Here is a 24132-nt window from a genome sequence, read left to right as displayed (position 1 = left end):
ATCAGAGATGGGAGGGTGGGAGAGGCAGGTGCTGAGTCTTGAGTCCTGGCTCTGCCACTCACAGCTGTGTGACCAATGGCAACTAACCTGACCTCTCTGTGCCTCACACCATCTGAAAAGTAGGGACGGTAATTGTACTCATCTTATGTGATTTTAGTAAAGATTAAATACATTCATTTTTATTTATGTGAGTTATTATTACTGTGATTTATTTTTTTTATTTTTTTTTATTTTTTTTATTATTATTACTGTGATTTCTGGGACTCCATTTTCATAGGGCTCTGTATGACTCAGTCGGTGGGGAAGGAGGGCCATGAAGAATTTTGCATAACAGCTGCTTAATTTCCCAGTTACCTGAGTTCTTCTCATGAGGGTCAGAACAAGAGCTCTATTCTACGTTCCCTGGGATGGCTCCTGCGGTAGGCTGAGGAACGGCTCCCCCAGAGATACCCATATCCTGATTCTGGAGCCCGTGAACATTTCCCTGTATGACCAAAGGGACTTGCAGAGAGTGATTTAGTTGGGGATCCGGAGAGGGGGTGATGATCCTGGACTGTGGGCATATAATCACAAATATCCTTACAAGAGGGACACACAGGGGAGGAGACAGAGAGAGGAGGGGGAAGCAATGTGGCCACAGGGACAGAGATCAGAGTGAAGGGGCCTGAAGCCACCAGAGCTGGAAGTGACAAGCAATGAGTTCTCCCCTAGAGCCTTAGGAGAGTACACGGCCTCTCCTACACCTTAACTTTGGACTTCTGGCCTCCAGAAAAGTAAGAAAATAAATTTCTACATCTTAAGCCACCCAGTTTGTGGTAATTTGTTTTGGCAGCACTAATGCAAGCAGCCATGGGCAGGGACAGCCAACGGAGTAGGTTCTTGGCACCGCAGTTCCTGAGGACCAGTCCACAGGGCGTCCCCTAGGAAGCACCTTTCCCATGCCCAGGAACTGGCACTGGGGTGGCTGCTAATAGGTTGGAGAGAAGTCACTGCTTCTCCATTCCATCCCAAATTCTGAACCCCGGCTGTGTACTAAGTTCTTTAAACAGATCTGGCTGGACAATGAAACAAGCTTCCATAAAGACGCGAGAGCCCAGTGACAGGCAACAAGGGGGTGCTCAGACAGATCCAGATCCAAGTTGCTGCGCCCTTGCCCTGTGGCTGCCGAGACCCAGCCCCTCACACCTGTTGCCAGCGCCCTTCACTTCCCCTGTGCTCTCGAGTATGGTGGTCAAAGGTCAACACGATGGAGCTCTTGCTCTGTGCAAGGCACTTCACAAGCACTGGCTCAATACTTGTCACAGATCTCCAATGAGGCAGGTCCACTGTCAGCCTCATTTTACAGGTGAGGAGCCTGACCTGAGTTAGGGACCTGTGTGGAGCTGCCTCAGGGTCACCGGGTTGGCGGGTGACATCTTCAGAGCAGGGATGCAAATCTCACCTATTGCCTTCAGAGGGTGTCTTTTCATCACCACTCTGGATGTCGGTGGCAACCCAGGCCCTTTACCACCCACTGGCTCCTGGTACTGGGGCTCTGAGCTAGGCTCCTTGATGACTCCCCAGGCACCTCCCCAGGAAGAGGGATCTGTAGGCCCATGGATGCAACCAGGAGGTCCAACCAGATAGGGCAGGCATCACTGTACACATCCTTCACACTCAGGAGCGGGTATGACGGAAGACGTTAGCTACATGTAGTTGGGAACTTAGGCATGAAATGACTTGCTTAACTGACATGGAAATCTGAAATAAAAGAAGAAACCCTCGGTCCTCATGACCCAAAGTATGAAAAAAATAAAGATCTTATCAAAGTGTCCAGACTTATCCATTTTGCTCAGACCTTGTTGATTTTGGATGGCTTAAGAGAATGGGCTAGATGCTCATGGCAACTAGGAGGGACATTCCAGGGGCTGAGACAGTGACCTGCTTCTCTATCTTCACAACAAGGTAAAGACCAATTGCTGAAGATGGGAATAGACTGGACACCCTGGAGAGGAAGGCAAGAGCAATCCTTGGTCTCAGGGATCCCCAGACTCAAGTCACAGAACCAGCAGATCCCTTCCAGCTGGGCTATGTTACCCAGATTCTAGTCCTGGGTGTAGAGCTAAGCACCAGCACGACTCACAAACATCACTGGCTGCACACAAATAAATTTGGAAAGAGCTGTACACTGTAACCTCTCTGGGCACGTCACAGTTGTGGGAAGAGAGTAAAGGCTCTGGGAAGACCTGTAGCCAGCCCTCCTGTCCCAAGGGCCCTTCCTTTGCACAGCCCATGTTGGCACCCACTGGACTCTGGCACACACCACAAATTTGGGAAACCTTAAAGATTAATACTTGACCAAGGAACCCTTCAGCCTAACCACAATGTGATGATTCATAGAGCAGGGGCCCCACAGCTGTCACCCATTTTTTCCATAGGACTGCTGCCTTCTGGCGAAGACCAGAGCTTCTCAACGAGAGGCAATTTTCAGCCATCAGGGGTGGAGATACTTAGAGACATTTTTGCAACAGAGTTGGTGACGTGCGTGCTAAGGGATGCTGCTAAGACTCTCTACAATACGTAGGAGAGCCGAGCACAACAGAAGATTGGCCCAAAACATCAGTAGTGCTGAAGTGGAGCAACCCTGGGCTGGAGTCACAGAATCATGAGCAAATAAAGCACTTAATCCTCTGATGATGACCTGAAAATCGCTACGATGGGTTCTGGACTCTGCAATTTAATATTTTCCATAGACAGCATAATGGCCCTCCTCCGGGACTCGCACACTCCTCCTTTATCTTCTGCACAGCAAAAATTTTAAATATTACTTAATTTAAAAAAAAACCCCAAATCTGTGTCAGCAGTCATTTACTGAGCTGTCAGACTTAATCCCAACCTAACAAGCATATTGCTAAAATGCTAACACACCTGTTACCTGCAAGAGATGCAGTATGGATTTAATGAAATATCATAATTTTGGTTCTTTTCATCCTCCAGTTGTGCAATCCCCAAATAAACGGGTAGAGAAGCCTCATGTATACACACATGCTACGCATGAATATGCGTTACACACACACAACACTGTTAGCGAATGATATTGGTGTTGGGTGGACGTGGGTCTTCTCTCTCCTGTACCATTTTTCCTGAGTGCAGAAGACAGAAATGTGGTCTAAAGGCACTCAAAGTGGACCACAAATAAGGAGAGACCTTGAAGATCCACACCTGGGATCTTCTGATAATCAAAGATTGATCAAAATGTACTTATTTTCAAAAACGTTTGAGCTTGGTCTTACTGCCTATCACACAGGCCCCGGGCATTTAAAGGACAGAAAGGTCTAAATGAGGTGAGATCTCATTTCGGGTGGTTCCAATCAGGGGTTAGGATGGGGGCACATATTTTCATGGTTTGTAGGCCAGTTTCCTTGTGGCTCAGCCACAGATGAAATTCTTTCAAGTCCCTGGCCTGTGAGCTGGGCCTAATTTGCATGGCATTCTTTTCTCCATCTGATTTACAAAGCGAGAGAGAGTGATAGCAGATCTTGGCCTGTCTTCCTCCTTGGCATGAGCAATGGCCCATGTGGTAGGATAATTTATTGAGGTATTAACGTGTGCGGTTTTTTTTTTATTCTTGTGAAATTTTTCCCACTCCTTGTTCCGAGAAGGTAGCCAGGCTTTTGAGTTTCCTGGTCTCGGGGGGTCTTTACGGTGGAGGATCAAGCAGGCATTTAGAAAGGCTCCCCCACTCCTTCTCTGGCTTTTTTGATTTTTGGAAATCCTAACCTCAGTGGAGGGCTGTGCTAGACAGGGAGTTCTGACAGTAGGATGTGCCCACCGAAGCACAAACTACTGATGAAAGTATGCAAATTCCGCAAGCTTAGGAAAGGAGAGCTGGCTAGGGCTCATGTGTCTGGTCTGTTTCCTGGGTTAGGGTGGCCCAGGGTGGTACAAAGTGTGTGGAGTGACTAGGAAGGTGCATTTCAGGTACCAGAAACCCACCTCAGCAAAAAATCCTACGCTTGTGCTTGAGCTCAGCATGGAGGCAACAGTGCCCCTGCCCCCCAGCCCGACACTGAGAGGGTTTGGGGAAGAGGGATCCCATCATGACTTGGATTCAACTTCTATCCTAACAGGAAAGGGGGCTCAGGGTTTCATTTGATTGGATGTTTCAGAAAAAGAAATTTCTTTCCCACATGGGTTTGTGGAGTAAAATCAGGTTCTGTTAAGAGTAACAATTCTGAAATCTCAGTGGCTTCACACAACAAAGACCTCTTTCTCACTCCTGCTACTTGCTGAATGAAGGTCGGGGCACGATTCAGGGACTTGGCATTAGGGACACACAGAGGTCCCAGCGTGAGGCCTTCCAAGGTCAATCAAGGTCCCAGTGTGAGGCCTTCCAAGGTCAATCAAGGTCAGGAAAGAGACTCACTGGAGGGTTAACTGCTGCCTCTTAAGTGCTTTGGCCAGGAAGCGATGCAGGTCCTCTCCACTCTCCCACCCCGGGCTGCAGGTGCCTCGGCCCCGGCCTCGTGGTAGTTATTTAATGCAGGATGCATCTTTTGATTTGATGCTACTAACTTGCATTTGTGTAGAGCATATTACAAATGTATTTTGGGGGGTTCTGTGCATGTAATATCTTATTCTCGTTCCCTCAAGCCCTGTGAAGGGAGCATCCCTCCAAGCTCCAGAGGGAGGAGATTTAAGGTCCACAAAGGTGTAGTGACAACGTGGTAAGTGAAAAGGAGGAATGAGCAGCCAGGGGGTCCGACCCGAGCCTTTTCTGCTCTTCACGGAGGCGGCAGAGAAAGTGATGCTTTGTCAAGGATTTATTTAGATTATTGGTGGGGCTTGGGGGGTGAGAACGCGCCAACCGTGCTTATCTGTTCGCTGTTGGGAAAACAACTACCATCCAGAATTTAGTGAGATTTTGCCCAGTGGCCTGATTTCTCAACACAAGCTTATTTCTGTCTGGTTGAAACACGATCACTTCCTCCTCCCCGAGCTGGTTCCATGCTATGTTGCAACGGACCACTTGTTTTCACTCTGCCTGGGTCCCCAACCCCATCCTGGGTCCCCAACCCCATCCTGACCTCATGGGGTCACCGCTCTGGCTCAGCGACTGAGTAAGCCCTACCTAACGTGACAGGGGCTTCTGAGTTGGAAGGGACCCAAAGGGCAGCAGGCCTGAATCAGACGGGGTATAGTGGGGACCACGTGCACCTCTGTTCTCACGAGCAAAATTCAGACCTAAGAGGAACCAAGTGACCCCCCCAAACGGGTCCATGGGTCTGAATAATAATAAGGCACCTACCCTGTGCCAGGCACTGTTGAAACACTTTACAATTTTAACCTCTGGAATCCTCACAGAAATTCCCTATCAAGTCAGTACTATTAGTGGTACTTCCCTAAAGACACGGGGACCAGTCTCAGGCAGCACAGGTGACTCTCGTCCAAGGTCACGATTAAACCCAAGCCTGGAATCAGAATATGGGTGAGACATTGTACCATAACTGATTTTCTGATTCCCCGCCCCCCTGATTCCAAAAGCAAAGTTTTAAATAAAAATAAAAATAGGGCAGCCCGGGTGGCTCAGCGGTTTAGCGCCGCCTTCAGCTCAGGGCCTGATCCTGGAGAACCGGGATCGAGTCCCACGTCGGGCTCCCCCCATGGAGCCTGCTTCTCTCTCTGCCTGCATCTCTGCCTCTCTCTCTCTCTGTCTCTCATGAATAAATACATAAAAAATCTTTTAAAAAATAAATAAATAAAATAAAAACAAATAAATAAAAAATTTAAAAATAAAAAAAAACGGGCCTACGGTGCAAAATGATTGATGAGTTGAGCTGTTTTTGCAAAGGCCTTTGGTGCTTATTGCCAACCTGCCCTCTGGGAAGACCGCAGCGATTGGCGTGTCCATAGCAGAGGGCTGGGAGCATTTCTGGCTCGCCCACCTGTGGGTCCCAATACAAGGGTGCACTCTGAGAGCACGGCCCCCCACCCTCGGGCCTCCTGCACTTGAATCTCATTTCAGAGATGCAGCCAGGACCCTATCTAAGTCAATGTTGAATTTCTGCCTTTGAAGTGCAGTTTCTTGTGTAACCTAGCCTGCCTGAGCCCTTCTGCTCAACTGAAGATGGGTGCAATAATAGTACCTCTCTTACGGGGTTGTTGTGATGATTAACTGAGATAGGTTTTTTAAAGATTTTATTTATTTATTCACGAGAGACACATAGAGAGAGGCAGAGACACAGGCAGAGGGAGAAGCAGACTCCCTGCAGGGAGCCCGATGTGGGACTTGATCCCAGGACCCCAGGATCACAACCTGAGCCAAAGGCAGATGCTCAACCACTGAGCCACTGAGGTGTCCCTTGACTAAGATAGTTGATGAAGGAAGCAATGCACCCCCTTCACCCCCCACCCCTGCAGTAAGTACCCCTCAGGTTTCAGCTACTGCCAATGTCACTGGCTCACTGGAGGCTCGGTTGCAAGGGGAAGGTCTGCAATGAGCAGAGAGCAGCCTGTTCAACTGGCTGAAGAAATTGCTTTGTGAAAAGAAAAGAGAAAAATAGAAAAATAGAAAAAGAAAAGAAAAGAAAAGAAAGAAAAGAAAAGAAAAGAAAAGAAAAGAAAAGAAAAAAATCTGTTATTCTTGGAATCTGCATGATTCCTGTCATTTCAAGTCATGTCATTGAGCAAACATTAGCTGACTGGTTTTTACTCAGAAGCGTGCGTGTGGGTGGAGAGCAATGTGATTTCTGAAAGAGGTGGGCTAATTGCACATTGACCCAGTTCTGTGTTTTATCCATTGGCAAGCACGGGGTGTCTGACACCCAGGGGACTGTGGAGAGATCAATACTGTATTTTCTCTCTCTGGAAGCACCAGATGTGGCCAAGGCAAGCCAGGGCACTGGCTGGGCTGGAAGCACTGGTGCCCTTCCCTGGCACTGGGAGCTGAGCAAGGCTGCTGCTGCTGCTTCATCATCAACCCAAGTATCACATGTAAATGCATAAGGCTGGATCCAGAAGGTAGCAAGTAACCCATATGGAACACGAAGGAATAAAGGACCATTGGGTGGCAATTTGTTGTTGGCAACTCAGTGCCATGGGAACCAGGCCCCTTGCTCAGTGTGTTACATACCTGACCTCACTCGGCCCCCCTGATACCCCTCGGGGTGGGTATTACAGCCCACACCGCTGCCCAGGACCCTGGGTCTCCAGAAGAGGAGCCTCAGGCCTTTCAGCAGCTAGCAGCAGCGCCAGGATTTAAACCCAGAACTGCCCTAACTACAAAGCCTCATAAGTACTCTTTTTCTCACTCATTTACCAAACATTTATTAAGCACCTACTATGTACAAGCCAGCCTTTTAGATATCGGGTTATGTTGCCAAAGAGGCAAGCAAGCCTCTGTCCTTCTGTTAGGCTCCTCGGGGCTGCAGTAACAAATGATCACAAAGTTGGTGGCTTTCCAGAAACTCCAGAACTCTCTCAGTTCTGCAGTTCAAGAGTTTGACATCGAGGTGTCCGAAGGCTGTGCTCCTTCTGGGCGCCCCGGGGGAGATTCCATTCTTTGCTTTTTCCAGCTTCTGGTGGCTGTTGGCATTCCCTGCCTGGTGGCCGCATCACTCTGCTCTGTGCTTTCTTGGACACACTGTCTCCCCCTCTTCTGTGTCTAGTCTTCCTCTGTTTTTCCTTATAAGGACACTTGTTTTAAGATTTAGGACCCACCCAGATTACCCAGGACGACCTCCTCAAGATTCTTAGTTACATTTACAAAGACTTTTTCTTTTTTCCAAATAAGATACTGGTGATAGATGTTGGGGGTTAGGAAACGGATATAACCATTCAATTCAACACAATTCTTAAAAATCTTCTGATCTAGTGAGGTTATATGCTAAGCATATCAATAAACAAGAATGTGTTAAGCCCTGTTAAGAGTCCTGATGAAAATAAGGCAAATGAGGCCCTGGGACCCCTTTAGGTCGGTGGGATGAGAAAGACCCCTGTAAGGGGGCCATTCTGAAAGGAGACCCAAAGGGCAAGAAGGAGCCGGCTGCTTATTTGGGGTGCAATCATTCTGGTCCATCTGCTTGCCTTTTACACTTAATGAGTAACTGCATTTTGGGGATGAGTTGGGCACAGCATCCCCTGCCAGAAAAATCAGGAAGAAGCATTTTCATATATGCAGATAAAATAGTTTTCATATCACAGATTATAAGTAACCTTAACAGGTCACTAGCTCTGTTATTGCCAGAAAGAAGGGCTGCGGAACGACCGCCATAAATCCAAGCTCATCATTTCTGGCTGACCTCCTCGGACCTTTTAATGGATTTACAGCTCATAACAGAACAGGAAGCCACCTCATTCAGTTACATTTTGCAATGAGTTTAACCCGCAGGGGCCACAACTAAATTCTGCTGCTCAAATTAGGCATTCACTGGTTGCTTTGTTGATGGTTTTTTAATATCGAAGGTGGGCATTTGGTTATAATCTCTTCTAATGTTTTTCCAGCCCCAACTTTTGCAGTCACATGCCGTGGCATATGGCTTTGCAGTATTGATTAGCCTTTGGCCCGTCTGTCAGAGCAGATCCCAGAGTATTGTGTAAAGAGGATCCAGCCTGCCCTTGGACCTTTGGCTCCTCGCTGGACGGAGGTCAGTGGCTTTGCATTCACTCACCCATCCTGTTTGACCACAACCTTCATATAGAACCTTCTGTTCCTACTTCCAAGTTTAGCCGATTGCCAGGTCTCCTTCTCTGCGCTGAATGACAACTCTGAGAAGCTGCGCTCCAGGTGATTCCAGGCATTTTATTCTAAATACACTGCCACTCAATGTCGATCAGAAGCTCTGCTAAAAAAGCAGGATTGGTAGAGGTCTGCCCAAAGGATGTGCCTGCTATTCATTCTTCTGGAACCTCAATGCTGCCAATTCTCTCCTTAGATATGACAAGCCAGCCGGCCTGAGTGCCGGGACTGGGCCGTGCAGGGCCCTTGGGGACGTGATTGTATGGACTTGCTCTGGGACACAGTGCCACTTACGCTGGGCAATGCGCTGAGCTGCCAGTGGGAAAGTCTTCCCAACTGGAGGACCCTGGTCCTTACGCCACATAGTGTCCTCTGCGGTGTAGGATGTGAGGGAGGCGGAGAGCAGGGAATTTCCAGGAATCCCTGTGCTGTCCCTGGGCCACTGGCCAGCTTTCACCCTGTAGACATGACTGGTGGTTCTCCCGAGCACAGCTAACTCTGGGGTGGGCAGATTTTCATAGAAGTGTTCTGAGAAGTTCTTCACTCTAGGCTCCACTGGTCTTATTTTCCCTTTGATTTATTTTTCTCAACTATTTTACATTTATTTTGTAATGAGATATGTCATAATTATCTTTAGGGTAATTACCTATCAGATAATCTTTTATCTTTTATGTAAACTTTTTTTTAAAAGATTTATTTATTTATTTATTCATGAGAGACAGAGAGAGAGAGAGAGAGAGAGAGAAGCAGAGACACAGGCAGAGGGAGAAGCAGGCTCCACGCCGGGAGCCCAACGCGGGACTTGATTCCGGGACTCCAGGATCACGCCCTGGACCGAAGGCAGGCACCAAACCGCTGAGACTCCCAGGGATCCCCTTTTATGTAAACATTTAAAAAAATGTATGTTTCTTTAAAGAGTCTATTTATTGAGAGAGAGACAGAGAGTAAGAGAGCGAGTGAGAGAGTGCAAGAGCTTAGGGAGGGAGAAGCAGACTTCCTGCAGAGCAGGGAGCCTGAGGCAGGGCTCAATCCCAGGTTCCTGGGATCATGACCTGAGCCAAAGTCAGATGCTTAACCGACGCACCACCTAGGTGGCCCTAAAAGTTGTTTTTTTTTTAAAATAAAACAATGCTAACTGACGGCCTTTGTATTCATAATGGAACATGACTGCAGTGGGCTATAGGGTGGTCTCCCCAAAGACCTAATGTCCATGACCTAAACCCTGGGACCTGTGAATGTGACCTTATTTGGAAACAGAGTCTGTGCCTATGTAACAAAGTTAAGGATTTTGAGATGAGATGGTCTTGGATTATTCACATGTGCCCCAGATCCAATGACACATGTCCTTATAGGAGAGCGACACAGGCAGACGCGGAGAAGACACAGACTCATAGAGACAGAAGAGGAGGTGATAAGACCATGGAGGCAGAGTAGTTGGGAGTGATGCAGAGGGTCACAGGTCAAAGAATGCTGGCGGCCACTAACTGTTGTAAGAGGCAAAGAACTGGTTCTCCACCAGGGCTTCTGGACAGAAGGCTGTCCTCTGCCAAGTTGACACCTGGGTTTCAGCTTCAGCCTCCAGAATTGTGAAAGAATAAATTTAAATTACAGTATCCCTAGGAAACAAATGCCAGTGACTAAATTCCCTTCTCAGAACTTGCTCAGGAAATGCTAACATCCAGTGGCTTAGGGACATGACTTCTGGCTTCTGAGAAGTGGGACAGACATCTCGGGCACATAGCCATCGCCCTACGTCTCGTCAAGTGTTCTCTGCCCAGAGGTCCAGGCCACTGAGCAAAACAGTGTATGGCATTAAAATCCATCCTTGATGGTATATTTAATTTTCTGATAGCAAATTATACTAGAAGGCCTCCGTTTCTCACTATGATATTATCATAATGCAATGATTATGATTATAAGAAACACGGCACACAGATTTTTCCCTGTGTTGCTTTGATGCCATCAAGTTTCACCAAAGGGGTTTTTGCTCATTTCAACAGAAAGTTCTCTGAGAGGGGTGGCCTCCAAAGGTCTCCACAAAGACAGCACTTTGCTGCCCAGGGGTCCTACATAGAGTCCACTGCAGACAACTGAGGCCGGGCCAGCCCAGGCTGAGGCCAAGGACGCTGTTTTATATCAAAACACAGATCGACTGCATGTCTTTCCATGAGGATACTCAGGGCAACCTCTTACTGGCTCTGAAGACCCATCCTTGTCTATGGTGAACTAATTACAGACTGTTTAAAAGAGCTTCAGGAAGTAGAAAGAACTCTACATATTCATGCCCTTAATAATATTAACAATTATCATCATAAATGCCTTACAGATAAGTGAATGGGTAATGGTCTTTGGAAATTTGCTTATAAAATACAGGCTTTTAATACACCTGATAAATGAAAACCAATCTTCATCATTGTTCTAATTATTATGTTGGTTCATATGAAAGGAAGTGCTTAAAAATTTACAAAACAGGGGCACCCGGGTGGCTCAGTGGTTGAGCATCTTCCTTCGGGTCAATTTGTGATCCCAGGGTCCTGGGACTGAATCCTGCATTGGGCTCCCTGCGGGGAGCCTGCTTCTCCCTCTGCCTTTGTCTCTACCTTTCTCTGTGTCTCTCTCATGAATAAATAAATAAAATATTTTTAAAATAAATACAAATGTACAAAACAAGTTTTAAACACTTTGTGAACTGCTGTGTCCTGGACCCATTCGATCAGAGCATCTGTGGCCTTGGGGAAGGCTAGGACCATTGTGGGACGGATGCAGGGACACAGCCAAGCATCAGCCTCAGACCTCAGAAATGGTCTCCAAGGGAAGGAGGAACTTCAAGTCTATCCATAAATAGGTAGATTAAAGAGAGACTGAATGAAGAGCTAAACAAACACTTGGCCCAAAGGAAGGGATTGAGGCTGTCTTGTCTGGGCGTGACGGAGTTCTCAGGGGGTTGAGAAGGGAGGCCCAGAGGCCTCATGAAGCTGGAAGAACTGCACCAAGAGGAGGGGACCATTTCACAGATGATTTTACCTGTGCCCCAGGAGCTGAGGGGGAGCCAGGCCTAAACCAGCAAATTAGTCATAACCATTCCCCATCACTTAGCCTCTAGATTAGTCTGCTCAGGCTGCCGTAACAACATACCACATACTGGTGTGGCTTAAGCAATAGAAGTCTATTTCTCATGGTTCCGGAGGCTAGAAGTCAAAGATCAAGGTGTCAACAGGCTTGGTTTCTCCTAAGGCCTGTCTCTAGGGCTAGAGGGTGGCTGTCTTCTCCCTGTGTCCTCACCTGGACTTCCCTCTGTGCAGAGGTATCCCTGGTGTCTCTCCCTCTTCTTTCAAGGGCACCAGTCATAGCAGATTAAGGCCCCACCCTTGTGACTTCATTTCACCTTAATGGTAATTATCTAGTCACAACTACAGTCACATTTTGAGGTGTACTTCAGGTTAGAACTTGCACAAATGAAGTTTGTGGGAACACAACTCAGTCCATAACAACTTCTTTCAATTTTTGAAGGGTTATGCTAGATTTCTTTGTCACTGACCTATGGGGCAGGCTCTTGCCACAGCTAAGTGATGGGGACTTCCTCTGAGCCTTTATGCAGTGGAACAGTACTAAGTTACTAGACCTCCTCCTCTTTGATGGCCAGGAGACTGAGTCTCCCCACATGGCCTTTTTTTTTTTTTTTAGATTTTTATTTATTTATTCGTGAGAGACACACACAGAGAGAGAGGCAGAGACATAGGCAGAGGGAGAAGCAGACTCCTCACGGGAACCCTGATGCGGGACTTGATCTCAGGACTCTGGGATCATGCCCTGAGCCAGAGGCAGGCGCTCAAGCACTAGGCCACCCAGGCATCCCACCCACATGGCCTTTGATCTATCTTGGCCAATAAAATGTAGCAGAAGTTACATTTAGCAGGTTCTGGCCAGGACCTAAGGGACTATTCTCTCTTGGTAAACTGCTACCACCATGTGATGAAGCCTGGATTAGCTGACTGGGGGATACCAGGGCATGGAGAGCCACGATCATCATCTCAGCCAGGATCCCAGACACGGGACCTTATGGGAGAAGGTACATCCAAGATGAGCAGAGCTTATGTAGCAGTGAAGCACAGATGTCTCAGTGATCCCAGCAGAGGCCAGAAGAACACTCAGCTGAGCCCAGCCCAGATTGCTGACTTGCAGAATCATGAGCTAATAAATGGTTCTTTTTCTTTTCCTTTTCTTTTTTTAATGGTTCTTGTTTTAAGTCACTATATTTTGGAATGATTCATTGTGCAGCAAAAGCAAACAGTATACAAGCTCTAAAAGATGTTCTCTTATGCTCAAGTAGCCAGAAGCATTGGCAAAGCCATGATGGGGGGCGTGGTCATTTAGAGAGCGACTGCTATGCTCTCCTTACTGCGAACAGCTCGGGGAGGGGCACGGGATTTGGGTTCTAGGCACACTGATTTTAGAGAAAAGAAGAAAAGATGTTTATTCTATTTCCACAAATTCCAAATCAGTGGTTTTCAAAAATTTTCTAGAAGTGGAACCTCCCTTACAAAAGAAATCTTACACAGAACCTCCAATGTATCGAATAAACAAAATTTATAATTTGTCATTATGAACCTAATTTATGGGGTAAAACGTATAAACTTATTTTTAAAAGCTAATCAGTAAGAATGAGAGGGATAACAGGATTATGAACTCAAGCATCCAAAATTGGGGGTAATGGAAGACAGTCTAATTTCAGTACCTGATTAATTTCCACACATTGTTTTGGTAGTAGAGTACAAAAAATTCTGATAAACACACATAAGTAGTTGGGACGGGAGAGAGTTTTTAACAGCTCACCTTGCAATCTCAGGATACTTCTCAGTTAAACAGAGAGAGGAGAAGCCATCTGTCCGCATAAATTACCTGCTAGAGGCTCAGTGTGCTGCCATGTGCATAACACAATCGGGTGTGAGCTTTCTCATATTGCGTCAAAATCATCTTAAAGTACACTCTTTCAAGGTGAAAATTAATCATCTGCAGGACCTGAGAAGTGCCTCCCAACACCCTGGAAGTTCATGGAGCGCACTTGGAAAATGACTATCCCATATTTTCGCTCTGGTAGACTTTGAAGCAGAAACGTTGGTCAAAGATGTGCCATGCTTGCAAAACAGGGTGGCAGGGAGCCTTGAGGGGACCACAAACTCCCCTCTTCATTTCCTAAGGAACGTAGGCCTGAGGACAGGCACCTTGGCTCCAAGTGGAATCTCTTCTCAGGAGACAGAGACATGAATGAGCCTGTGAATGAGCTGTGTCCACATCAGTTTCTTCTTTGGACTCTCCCGGGAAGGGAGTAAAGTTGATGTAAGCCCCAATACATAAAGATGCTTGTCTTCTTGAGAGGATTTTAGTGGTTGGTGTAAAAAGTGTGCACATGCTAGGAATGTGTTATCAATGAATTTGCTATTATTTTTTATTTTTATTTTTTTAAAGACTTTATTTGTTTGACAGAGAGAGAGAGAGAGGACCAAGTGGGGGTGAGGAGCAGAAGGAGAGGGAGAGGGAGATGCAGACTTCCCACTGAGCGTGGAGCCTGATGTGGGGATCCATCCCGGGACCCTGGAATCATGACCTGAGCCAAAGGTAGACATTCAACTACCTAAGCCACCCAGGCACCCTTGAATTTCGTTTTAAAAAGTCTTAATTACACTTGATGGGATAAGCACTGGGTGTTATGCTATATGTTGGCAAATTGAACTCCAATAAAAAAAAATGCCAATAAAAAAAAAAAAAGTCTTAAAACTCCAGAACAGTGTCTACAGGAGTCAGAAAGTGCCCTAGGCTTAAGCTGAGAAATGTTCTAGCATCACTAGTCAGGGCAGTTCCTCCAGGATCCCCGCAGGCTGTCCGTCCACCAAGCCCCCCCACTTCCAGGACTGCTCTTCCCCATCCTGAGCCACCTGCCCAGAAAGAAGTCTCCAATGGCTCCGCCCCCTGGCATCTGTGATTGGTTGAGGGGTGGGCCGCCCCTTCAAGGGTGAACCCATCAGAGCCCTGTTTGGCCCCCCTGTTTTCTCAGACCGGGTCAATCAGCATCTCAGCTCAGAATCTTTCTTTTTGAACTTGGGAGAAACCCGTTTATCCCTCCGGCCCTAGGGCTGCAGGGACTTGACTCTGCAGTGGCGGGGGGGCGGGGATTGAAACTAGGAAGACAGAAAGGACAGCTGCCCTTTACTGAGTTTTGGTTCCTGGAGTCCCCGCATGTCCTCCTCTGGCCCGCGTTACTCTGAGCTGGGTTTCTGTCACTTGAAACCAAAGTATACTTTTTGGAACTAACAAGCTATTTCTTGGGGGAAATAAGCATATGCTCAGGATGCAAATTTGGCATCACTTTTTTGGGGGGGCATCACATTTAAGTACAGACCTCATCACTTGAACTCAGTGGGGTCCAATGAGCCTGTGAAAGATGCCCCGCGACGGACCCGTGGTTGATAAGGGGCTTGATTTGATTGTGAAGCTGTGGTTGGTCTCTGCCTTGTGCCTCTGACTGCACAAAAAGCCGCTCCTGGTTGAGCATCATTCTTGCATCAGAGCTGAAAAACACGAGCTGAGCTGTGAAGTGCAGATAAATGCACGGTTCCTACAGGATTTGCAACTATTCAGCCAGGGAAGAAAATGAGTCAGAGATAGCAAACTCCCATTTGGACTGATGAGACAGAGGCCCTGCGGGTCACTGGAGCGGGCCAGGAGAGACCCTTTGTCCCAGCATGCAGATTCCATTTGGGTCAGCATCATCGGACAGATTTCCCTGGGACCCACCAAGCTTGCCCAGGCTCTGATGGCAGGTTTGCTAGCTGAGCGCGGTGCTTGGCTTCCCAGGGCCAGACAGCCCTGGTTTCCTTCTGCCAGCCGAGATCTTTTCTAACCCGCCCATGTCTTCCAAGTTTTCTAAAATTCCACCTCTTCCCGGGCCAGCTTCTCAGTCCCTGGGTCCCCGCTGCCAACGCTTCTCAAGTTTCTCTTTTACTCTCCATAGTTTGCTGAATTTTATTACAGGTCCTTGGCTTCTCCTCCACCATTCTCTGCTTCCCTGCGGCTTCCCAAATGGAACTGGTCTGTTATTAGGGGATCCAATAAATTAGACCTTTTTCTGATTCTTAGCGTGGTCTGTTGCCCAAGCCAGATTCCACTGGCCGCCCCTGGTGCCTGGCCTTGGAAGTCCTGGATGCCAGCATCGCCACGGCACTCAAACTCCCGTCTGTCCTGATTTCACATTTCAACCATAGGACACGCTGCCAAGTGACAGAGCTAAGCTCCCCCTCCCACCCCCCTTTTTTTGTTTTCTCCTCGCTGTGGTTTTCATCAGGCATAGATGTGTGTGCCTGCCTGTAACAACAGGTTCACAGATGCTCCTCTGCCTGGTAACTTCTGTTCCACTCAAGTGGCAGCTGTTGAGAATGGTATCCCCACTGGGCTTTCGGCCACATGCAAGCCTACTTCAGCAGAACCCACAGGCTCTTGTCAGCCTCCCGCTTAATGAATAATCACAAGAAAAACACAGGTCAGCATCTGCCAAGGGGGCAGCACAGGGATTGCTCTGGCGAAGTTAGGATCTCTGTGTTTCCCACTTGCTTTCATGCAAACTTCTTGGCTGCTCTTCCTCAGAAAGTGCAGGAAGCTAAGGAAATTCCCTCTTCCTGGCACTTGACACCTTCTCAACTTTCCTTCAGGGCTTTCTTTTTTTTTTTTTTTTTTCCAAATTGATTTTATTTAAGCTTATTTTATTTAAGATTTATTTTTTATTTATTTATTTTATTATTTTATTTAAGATTTTTATTTATTTTATTTATTTATTTTATTTAATTTATTTTATTTTAAGAGAACACCCACCCCAGATTCGGATTTCAGAATGTCTAAGTAGGGTGGTTTTTGTCTTAGACCTTCAGAGGGAGGAGTAGAAATCACCCCTTCAGTGGGGTGATTTTACAGTTGGGATTGTTTTAGTTTGAGGCTTTTTTTTCATAGGAGATAACAAGCCATTTACTAACAGCCCCCAAATCCTGATGTTGTCTGTTCCCAATTATTTGTTTCATGGATATTTACTCTGGCTCCCCCCGCCCCCACCCCATGGGAAACCATGAAGCAGATATATTAATGTGACCATGGGCTATCTGGGGGCTTTTCATGCCAGGAGCAAGTGGCCAGTCATTCTCACAGGGAGCTTCACACAGCCACCATGAAACTGGATGGTGTCCAGTCATAAAAAATAATATGGTATTATATGGAGAGGATGCATACAGTCAGGGAGGGACCAGAGTGGGTGGAGGTAGTTAGGAAAGCCTTTCCAGAAGAGGGAAAGAGGGCCTGTGGACCTCAAAGGATGCACAGTGGTGGAGCTGATGGTTAGGGCATGCATTCTGGAGCCAGACCCTCTGGGTTCAAAGCCTGCCTGTGGTTTGCTAGTTGCCTGACCTCGGAAGGCAAGTTATGCAACCTTCTTGTCCCCAGTATCCTCTGTGAAATGAAATAAACAGAAGCACTGTATTTGTTTGTTATTGCTGTGTAACAAACTACTACAAACCTAGTGGCGTAAAGTCACACCCATCTGTTAGCTCACAGAATTTGGAGGCCAGAAGGCCAGCGCAGCACAGCTGTGCTCTCCGCACCAGCTTTGCAAGGGTGATGTCCAGCTGTCGACCAGGTTGAGTTCTTGTCCAGAGACTCGGGGGAAAAATCTGCTTCCGAGCTCATTCTTGCTGTTGGCAGAATCATATCCTTGTGGTTGTGGGACTGATGTCCCTGTTTCCCTGCTGGCGTCGCCTAAGGGACAATCTTAACTCCTGAGTGTCCTTTGCCACGTGGCCCTCCCCATCTTCCAGTCAGCAATGGTCCATCAGATCTTTATCATTCTTTGAATCTATGAATTCCTTTTCTTCCATCAGCTGGAGAAAACTCCTTGCTTTTTTCTTTTTTCTTTTTTTTTAAGTTTTTAAAAAAATTTTTATTTATTTATGATAGTCACAGAGAGAGAGAGAGAGAGAGAGGCAGAGACACAGGCAGAGGGAGAAGCAGGCTCCATGCACCGGGAGCCCGACGTGGGGTTCGATCCCGGGTCTCCCGGATCGCGCCCTGGGCCAAAGGCAGGCGCTAAACCGCTGTGCCACCCAGGGATCCCGCTTTTTTCTTTTTTAAAGATTTATTTATTTATTTTAGAGACTGAGAGTGTGTGCCCCAGCAAGAGGAATGGTGGAAGGAGAGGGAGAGAGAGAGAATCCTCAAGCGGATTCCCTGCTGAGCATGGAGCTCAATCCTAGGACCCCAAGATCATGAACTGAGTTGAACACTCAACCAACTAAGCCACCCAGGCACCCCCGAACTCCTCCCCTTTAAAGGGCTCCTGTGAGGGGTATCTGGGTGGCTCAGTGGTTGAACATCTGCCTCAGCTCAGGGCACCATCCTGGGGTTCTGGGATTGAGTCCCACATCACGTTCCTTATGGGGAGCCTGCTTCTCCCTCTGCCTATGTCTCTGCCCCCTCTGTGTGTCTCTCATGAATAAATCAATAAAATCTTAAAAAAATAAAAAATAAAATTAAAAGCCCCTGTGATTAGGTCAGACATACCTGGATAATGTCTCTATCTCAAGGTCAACTCATCTGGGAGTTTAATGACATCTGTAAGATCCCTTTACAGCAGTACCTCGGTTAGAATTTGGTTGAATAATGAGGAGAAGGTGTGTGTACACAGGGCTGGGAATCTAATGGGGCCATCTTGGAATTTTGTCTACCACATGCCCCTACTTCTAAGGAAACTATAAAGCCCAAGTTAGCAAATGTATGGGAGGTACCTGGACCAGGTCAAGCATGTTTCTGGTAGGGGGATTTGCATGCAAATAATTAGCCAGTTGAGTTCCCAGGACTGTTGAGAACTTTGGATGATGAAAGGAGGTGTTTGGGGTTGGGACTAAGGGAACCATTGACAAACATGCCTCCAGTGCTTGGCCGTGGGACTTCGTTTTGATATCACTGGACATAGGAAGTGCCTGTCTTCCTTGGATGGACATCACTACTACCCTCCCTGATGTAAGTCTTTGCTGCAATAACGGTGGTAAAGACTGGGTTCTGGAATGACAGAGAAGAAGGGCCCCCCAAAGGCCTCTGGATTAACCCTCTCAGAAACCATCTGTTTGGAGTTGTGGCTCAGAGAAGAGTGCAGAGGTTTCTTCCAGCTACAAGTCCAGGGATGTAGAAACCGCTAAAATAATAGCTCTTCCCAGATCAGCCAAGCAAAGCTCTAATTGGAAGAGAAAAATGGGAGTTAGGATTCCCACTCCCTCTGCCAAGCACACATGGGTCTGGTCAAGGTCCATCTGCAGATTGAAGGAGGCCATTTCCTTTCTTAGCCTAGCATCCCGGGCCAAAGAATCCGACAAGGGGCCAAGGCCCTGGTGACTCTGGGAGAAAGGCAAGTGGCCTCCATCCAGGAGGGAGAACCTGGACACTGATCTGCCTTGTGAGCTGAACTGCTTGCTCCCAGTCTATGCTCCACATGGTCTGGGGCCAGCACGGGACCAACAGGAAAGAGACAAAGAGGTACAGGTGCAGGGAGACGGAGGGGGTGAGAAGAAAGAGATTGTATTGTTCATTCCACAGATGCCATGGTGGGAAGAAGCTTTGCCTTCAGAACCTCCCAGACCAGACAGTTCTCGTTTCCAGCTGACTTCTTTTTCATCTCTCCCGCAACTTCTCCACTGCCCCCCACCCCTCCTATCCCTGCCTCTGCTGCTGGATCTTCTCAAAGCTTCCCCGGAAAAAACTTGAGCCAATTTACTCCCCTTAAACAACTGTCACTTTTGAAAAGCTGCCCAGTCTCTTTGCTGTGATTTTCAAAGAGCAACTCAGGGCTCGGCTTGCTTTCGGTGACAGCAAGGAGGTAGGAGGAGAGGGAAAGACAGGTGCTTCCTGTCTCTGGGCTGGTGGGAAAAACACAGATACACACACATACATGCTCCTGAGAAATGTTGAAGCTATAATTGTAGGAAAATACAACCTTCCTGATACCTGAGGAAATGTCAAGGAAGAAAAGCAAAGAGTAGGGGACTCGCGTGTGTGTGCTAGCTGCTGGAGTTTCGACACCAGGGGGGATGACCCTGTTTGACCTTGCCTATCAAGACCAGAGGGTTACAGAGGAGCCAACGAAAGATAAGAGGGCAAAGGGCCAGGCCAAGCTGGACCACTTCTGACATGTCAAAGGACAGATGTTGGGCGGCCTGTGGGCAGAGAAGAAACCCAGCCCACAAACCCAGGAAGCCCAGCCTCTAGGAGGCAGAGAATAGCAACAAGGTGAGCAGCTACCTGTGCCCCAGGTAAGCCTCTGCTTTCCATGATTACTTTGAAAGGAAAAGGCCTCATCTGGCCTCATCTGGCTGGTTGGTTTATGGCCTGAAGTCCTGCAGTCTACACCCTCCCCTCGCTCCTTCTGCTGTCTCCTTTTCACTATTCAAGACAGGTGCCACACATGTCATCACGCCTGATGGAGCCTGGCGTTGTCTCGCTCGCTGCGATCAGCGACCAACAACCTGACAGAAACACTTCCCTGATTGCATTTTTAACTCGGACGGTGCCACACTTGGTTACGTCTTGAGGGAGGAAGGAAGAGGATGCGAGGGAAAAACAGTGGGTTGAGGGAAGTTCGCAGACGTGGCCGAGTGTCAGACAGCACAAGACAGTCCACACGACACACGATGCATCTTTCGCATTTCAACTTCGCCCAACATGGACCTACAATGAGCAAATATTGATCCCAAACCAGAAATGTCCCAAATCAATGTCCAAGCTCCATCTTGCACTGAAATCAGAAAGGAATGTGCTGGGGTGGGGGTGGGGGGAGAAACTAGGTCATTACCTACCTTTTATTGGTCACGAGCTCACGTTGTAGAAAGCCACCTTCCGACTTCAAACCATTACTTATTAGTGTGGTGGTTAAAAAAAAAAATTACTCAAATTGATGGTCTCTTCTGGGCGAGTGGTGAAGAATGCTGATTTGGCTTAGCTCACTCCCTGAAACTCCCCTGGTGGGGCCGATGGCTTGCCGCTACAATTATTTTCGATAACACTTAACGTTAGGTAATTATTGGCATGATGGCAACCGTATAGGTGTATAAATGTCTAGTTTTTCAACACTGGCTGGGTTGTGGCTGCAAACAAGGAGGGCTCGTCCGTGCAAGAGATACACAATTAGTAAGGTCATTCCCTATTTCTTCCTTTGCTGTCGGTTCTAATTATTTGTCCGCACAGAACTCTGGAGGCTTCCCTGGCCCAGAGTAGCCGCAGTAGCACATAGTGGCAGATGTGTGGGTTTCATCGATGCCTCCCTGCGCTGAATATTCACCAGGGCACCACCTCGCTTCAGGTAACGAGTGACTTACCTCTGACCATAGAACCCTGGGCGTGATTCACATTCACACTGGCTATTGAGTCTTCCACGTTCCGTCTTTAACCCTGACATAGGTAACAACGCCTACGCCTACGCTAGGTAGCATCATCCTGCTGACGTTCGCCATACAGGTGGGGTGGGGGTAGGTGTTCTCTGCGTCCGAGGTCAAGTTTCAACACTTGAGAGCGCAGCTTACTCGCCTGTTACAGCCCCGAAACCTCACTCGGGACCTCAAGTATCCAAAGGGAGAGGAAAATACAATATCACAACTGTCACAGTCAACCAACCGCGCGAAACTACGCTGTGGCCTCTGAACACAGCAACGTGAGCAGCCCCCACTGACCCTCTGTGAAACGACCAAAATCATTTCTGGGTAGTAACATGGGTTTTTGTGACACATAATGGTGCAGAAATCAAGCTCAAGATCGACTGTAGGACACGCTGGTGAGAAAGATTTTTGCTTTTCTGGCAAAACAATCCCCCCCGGACTTTCCTTCAGGACCAAGGTAACCTTAAGAAGTTGAAGGCCGCAGAAATGTGAATGCGTGAATGCTGATCTACATTTACAAAAGCAAGTGACTTTGCTCCACAGTCCCCTCATTCTCGAACCTTCAACAGACGCACAGACAATTTTCTAAGGGCAAAACTTCCTAGTCCATTGATCCCGACGCCCGTGTTATTGGTGAAATCAAGGTAATGCTGAAAATGACAGCGTCTGAGAAGCCGTCCCAAACTGCCTTGTTATCCCACGCAATTAGCAATGCACTGGAGAGCCACCTCCTTTCTAACTTAAAGCCATCGGCCACCGAGCTGCAACCGAAATCCACCACAGTGAGTTCAGCCAATAGCTCCCCATTTCCACCCTTCCCCCCCCCCCCAAAGTCCTCCCTCTCTCAAGCCACAGCCGGTCTCAGGACTGCAGAAGAATGAGCAAACAGTTAAACTGGGCTAGCACTGAGTCTCCACCGAGATTTATGGTCTACCCATCCTCCGCAGGGACTCTAAAACCATCCGATGACATCTCATTTTGAAATCTCTTGTATTATTAAGAAAAGTGATGGGTGTGGTGCAAAATGAACTCTGGATGTGAGTGATATTTAGACAAGTCTGTACTTCAAAACAGAATTCTAGCTCATGTGAAGGTCTCTGTCATTCGCTGGGGAATATCAGTATTGACTATTCCCTCCTCTCCAAAGCACCTCCCTTCCCACCCTTTTTACCAAGATAGCTTCTTCATTGAATCCTAAATAGATTGGGTCTTTTTCTGCCCCCCCCTCCACCCTCCCCCCCTCTACATTTTGCTTTGGATCTTAAAAATTCCCAGGTGGATTTTTATCTCCTCTGTGAAAGCATCAATCGTCAGCTCCAAATCAGCCCCAATTACCACAACACTAACTAAAACCACCTTCAAAGTTAGAGCACCGACCAGGGGGACAGCCACGGTTTAAATAGAACGGGGGGGGGGGGGGGGGCGGGGGTAGGAACGACTTACTCTCTCTGCCCCAGCTGACCTCCTGTGATCTCTGACCTGGGCAGAGGAGTAAGTCAAGAGAATGAGCTGGGTTTCCAGGGGAGTAGCATTGCTTTCTGGAAGGCACCCAGGTCCAAAGCTAAGTGCGGAACTGAAACCGGCTCTGGAGCTGGGCTGTTTGGGAACGCGCTCCGCAACCACCCAGGTCCCACGTGGGGACAAGGAGAAAGCAGAGGGGGCAGCGGCGCCGGGAACAGAAGTGGGGCCAAGGAGTGGATTAGGGGCTCCGGGGGGGGGGGGAGGGGAGGGGAGGGGAGGCCGGGGCAGTTCTTGGCGGTGCTACCCGCACAGAAACTTTTTCTCCCGCTGAGATGCGCTCGGGGCTGAACGCTGCGGTGCGCGGCGGCTGGTGGGGGCCGGGGTGGGGACCGGGCGCGGCGGGGTCCTCACCTGTTCCAGCGGGCCACCTTCCTCCGGTAGTACCGCAGCGCCTCCTGGCTGGCCAGGAGCGGGTCCTCCGGCCCGAGCAGCGGCGGCTCCTGCGGGTCGCGGTACAGCGGGTGGGCGAAGAGGGCCTGCAGCTTGGAGCCGCGGCCGCCCCGCCGCTCGGTCCCGGGCCCCGCTCGGGAGAAGTTGCGCGCGGCCGCGCGGGGGGCCGGGGAGGCGGGCGCCGGGGCCGGGGCCGGGGCCGGGGCGGGGGTCGCGGCGCGGCGGGCGCACGGGCAGCCGGGCGGGTGCTCCCGGGGCCGCAGCTGGCGCCGCACCTGGGGCCAGAGGTGGAAGTAGAGGTCGGCGGAGAGCAGCGCGCCCAGCAGCAGCAGGGTCAGCAGGCGGTCCCGGCGCAGCCCGGGCATGGCCCCGCCGGGGCGCGCGCGTCTCCGGGGACCCGGGAGGGCGCCGGGCGCAGAGGGCCGGCCGGGGTCGCGCCGTGCCCCCTTTGAGGGGTGTCGCCCCTGAACCCGGGGACCCGCGGCGCGGGGCTGGGGGGTGCTCGCGGCGTTGGCGGGCGTCCCTTCTCCGCGCGGAGGGGAGACCCCGGGCCGGTGCCTCCCGGGCCCTGCCTCCCGCACCTGGTGTCCTGTCCCCGCGCCGCCCGCCAGGAGCCCGCCGCAGGGAAGGGCCGGGGGCGCGGGTGCCGGCTGCCCCCCCGCGGGCGCTCGGGCGGCGGGGGGCGGGAGCGCGGGGAGCGGGCGGGGGGAGGCGGCCGCGGAGCCTGGGGCGTCTGTCCAGAGGATGCTGTCGCTGGGCGGCGGCGGCGACCGCGGCCGCGGCTCCTCCTGCGGGTGGCGGGGACGCCCGTGCCCCCCGGCGGCTCCGGGCGAGCTCTGCTGCGCGCCCGACTCCTAGAGGCAGAGGTGACGCCGGGCCTCCCCCGCCTGGCCCCGCGCCCGCCCCTCCGCCCACTCGCAGCTGGCACCTGCCTCTGGCGCAAGCTCGCCAGCCAACTCCCGGGGCCGCTGCGGGCTCTGCCCCTGCACCTTGTCACCCGGGCCGCTCGGCGCGCCCATCCCCCTCGCCCCAGGCCTCCGGCTCGGGGGC

General features: G+C 49.5%; 1 protein-coding gene across 2 annotated transcripts in view; it reads right to left on the bottom strand.

Moving 5' to 3' along the window:
- The window catches only part of FAM20A (FAM20A golgi associated secretory pathway pseudokinase), a 49082-nt gene extending 25403 nt beyond the window's left edge, over positions 1-23679 (bottom strand). The window contains exons 1-2 of one of the 2 annotated variants that reach the window (XM_072781030.1): positions 23358-23547; positions 23044-23132 (exon numbers count right to left, since the gene is read on the bottom strand). In XM_072781030.1, coding sequence (XP_072637131.1) covers positions 23044-23132; positions 23358-23447 — 179 coding nt within the window. In that variant the 5' untranslated portion in view covers positions 23448-23547. Of the gene's footprint in view, positions 1-23043 lie in introns of both variants that reach the window. The other variant, XM_072781029.1, reaches the window with a different exon arrangement.
- Positions 23680-24132: the final 453 nt, after the last annotated feature.

This window comes from Canis lupus, chromosome 16 (genome assembly GCF_048164855.1).
Source record: "Canis lupus baileyi chromosome 16, mCanLup2.hap1, whole genome shotgun sequence".
Lineage (NCBI taxonomy): Eukaryota > Metazoa > Chordata > Mammalia > Carnivora > Canidae > Canis > Canis lupus.
This window is presented reverse-complemented; position numbering and strand designations above follow the sequence as displayed.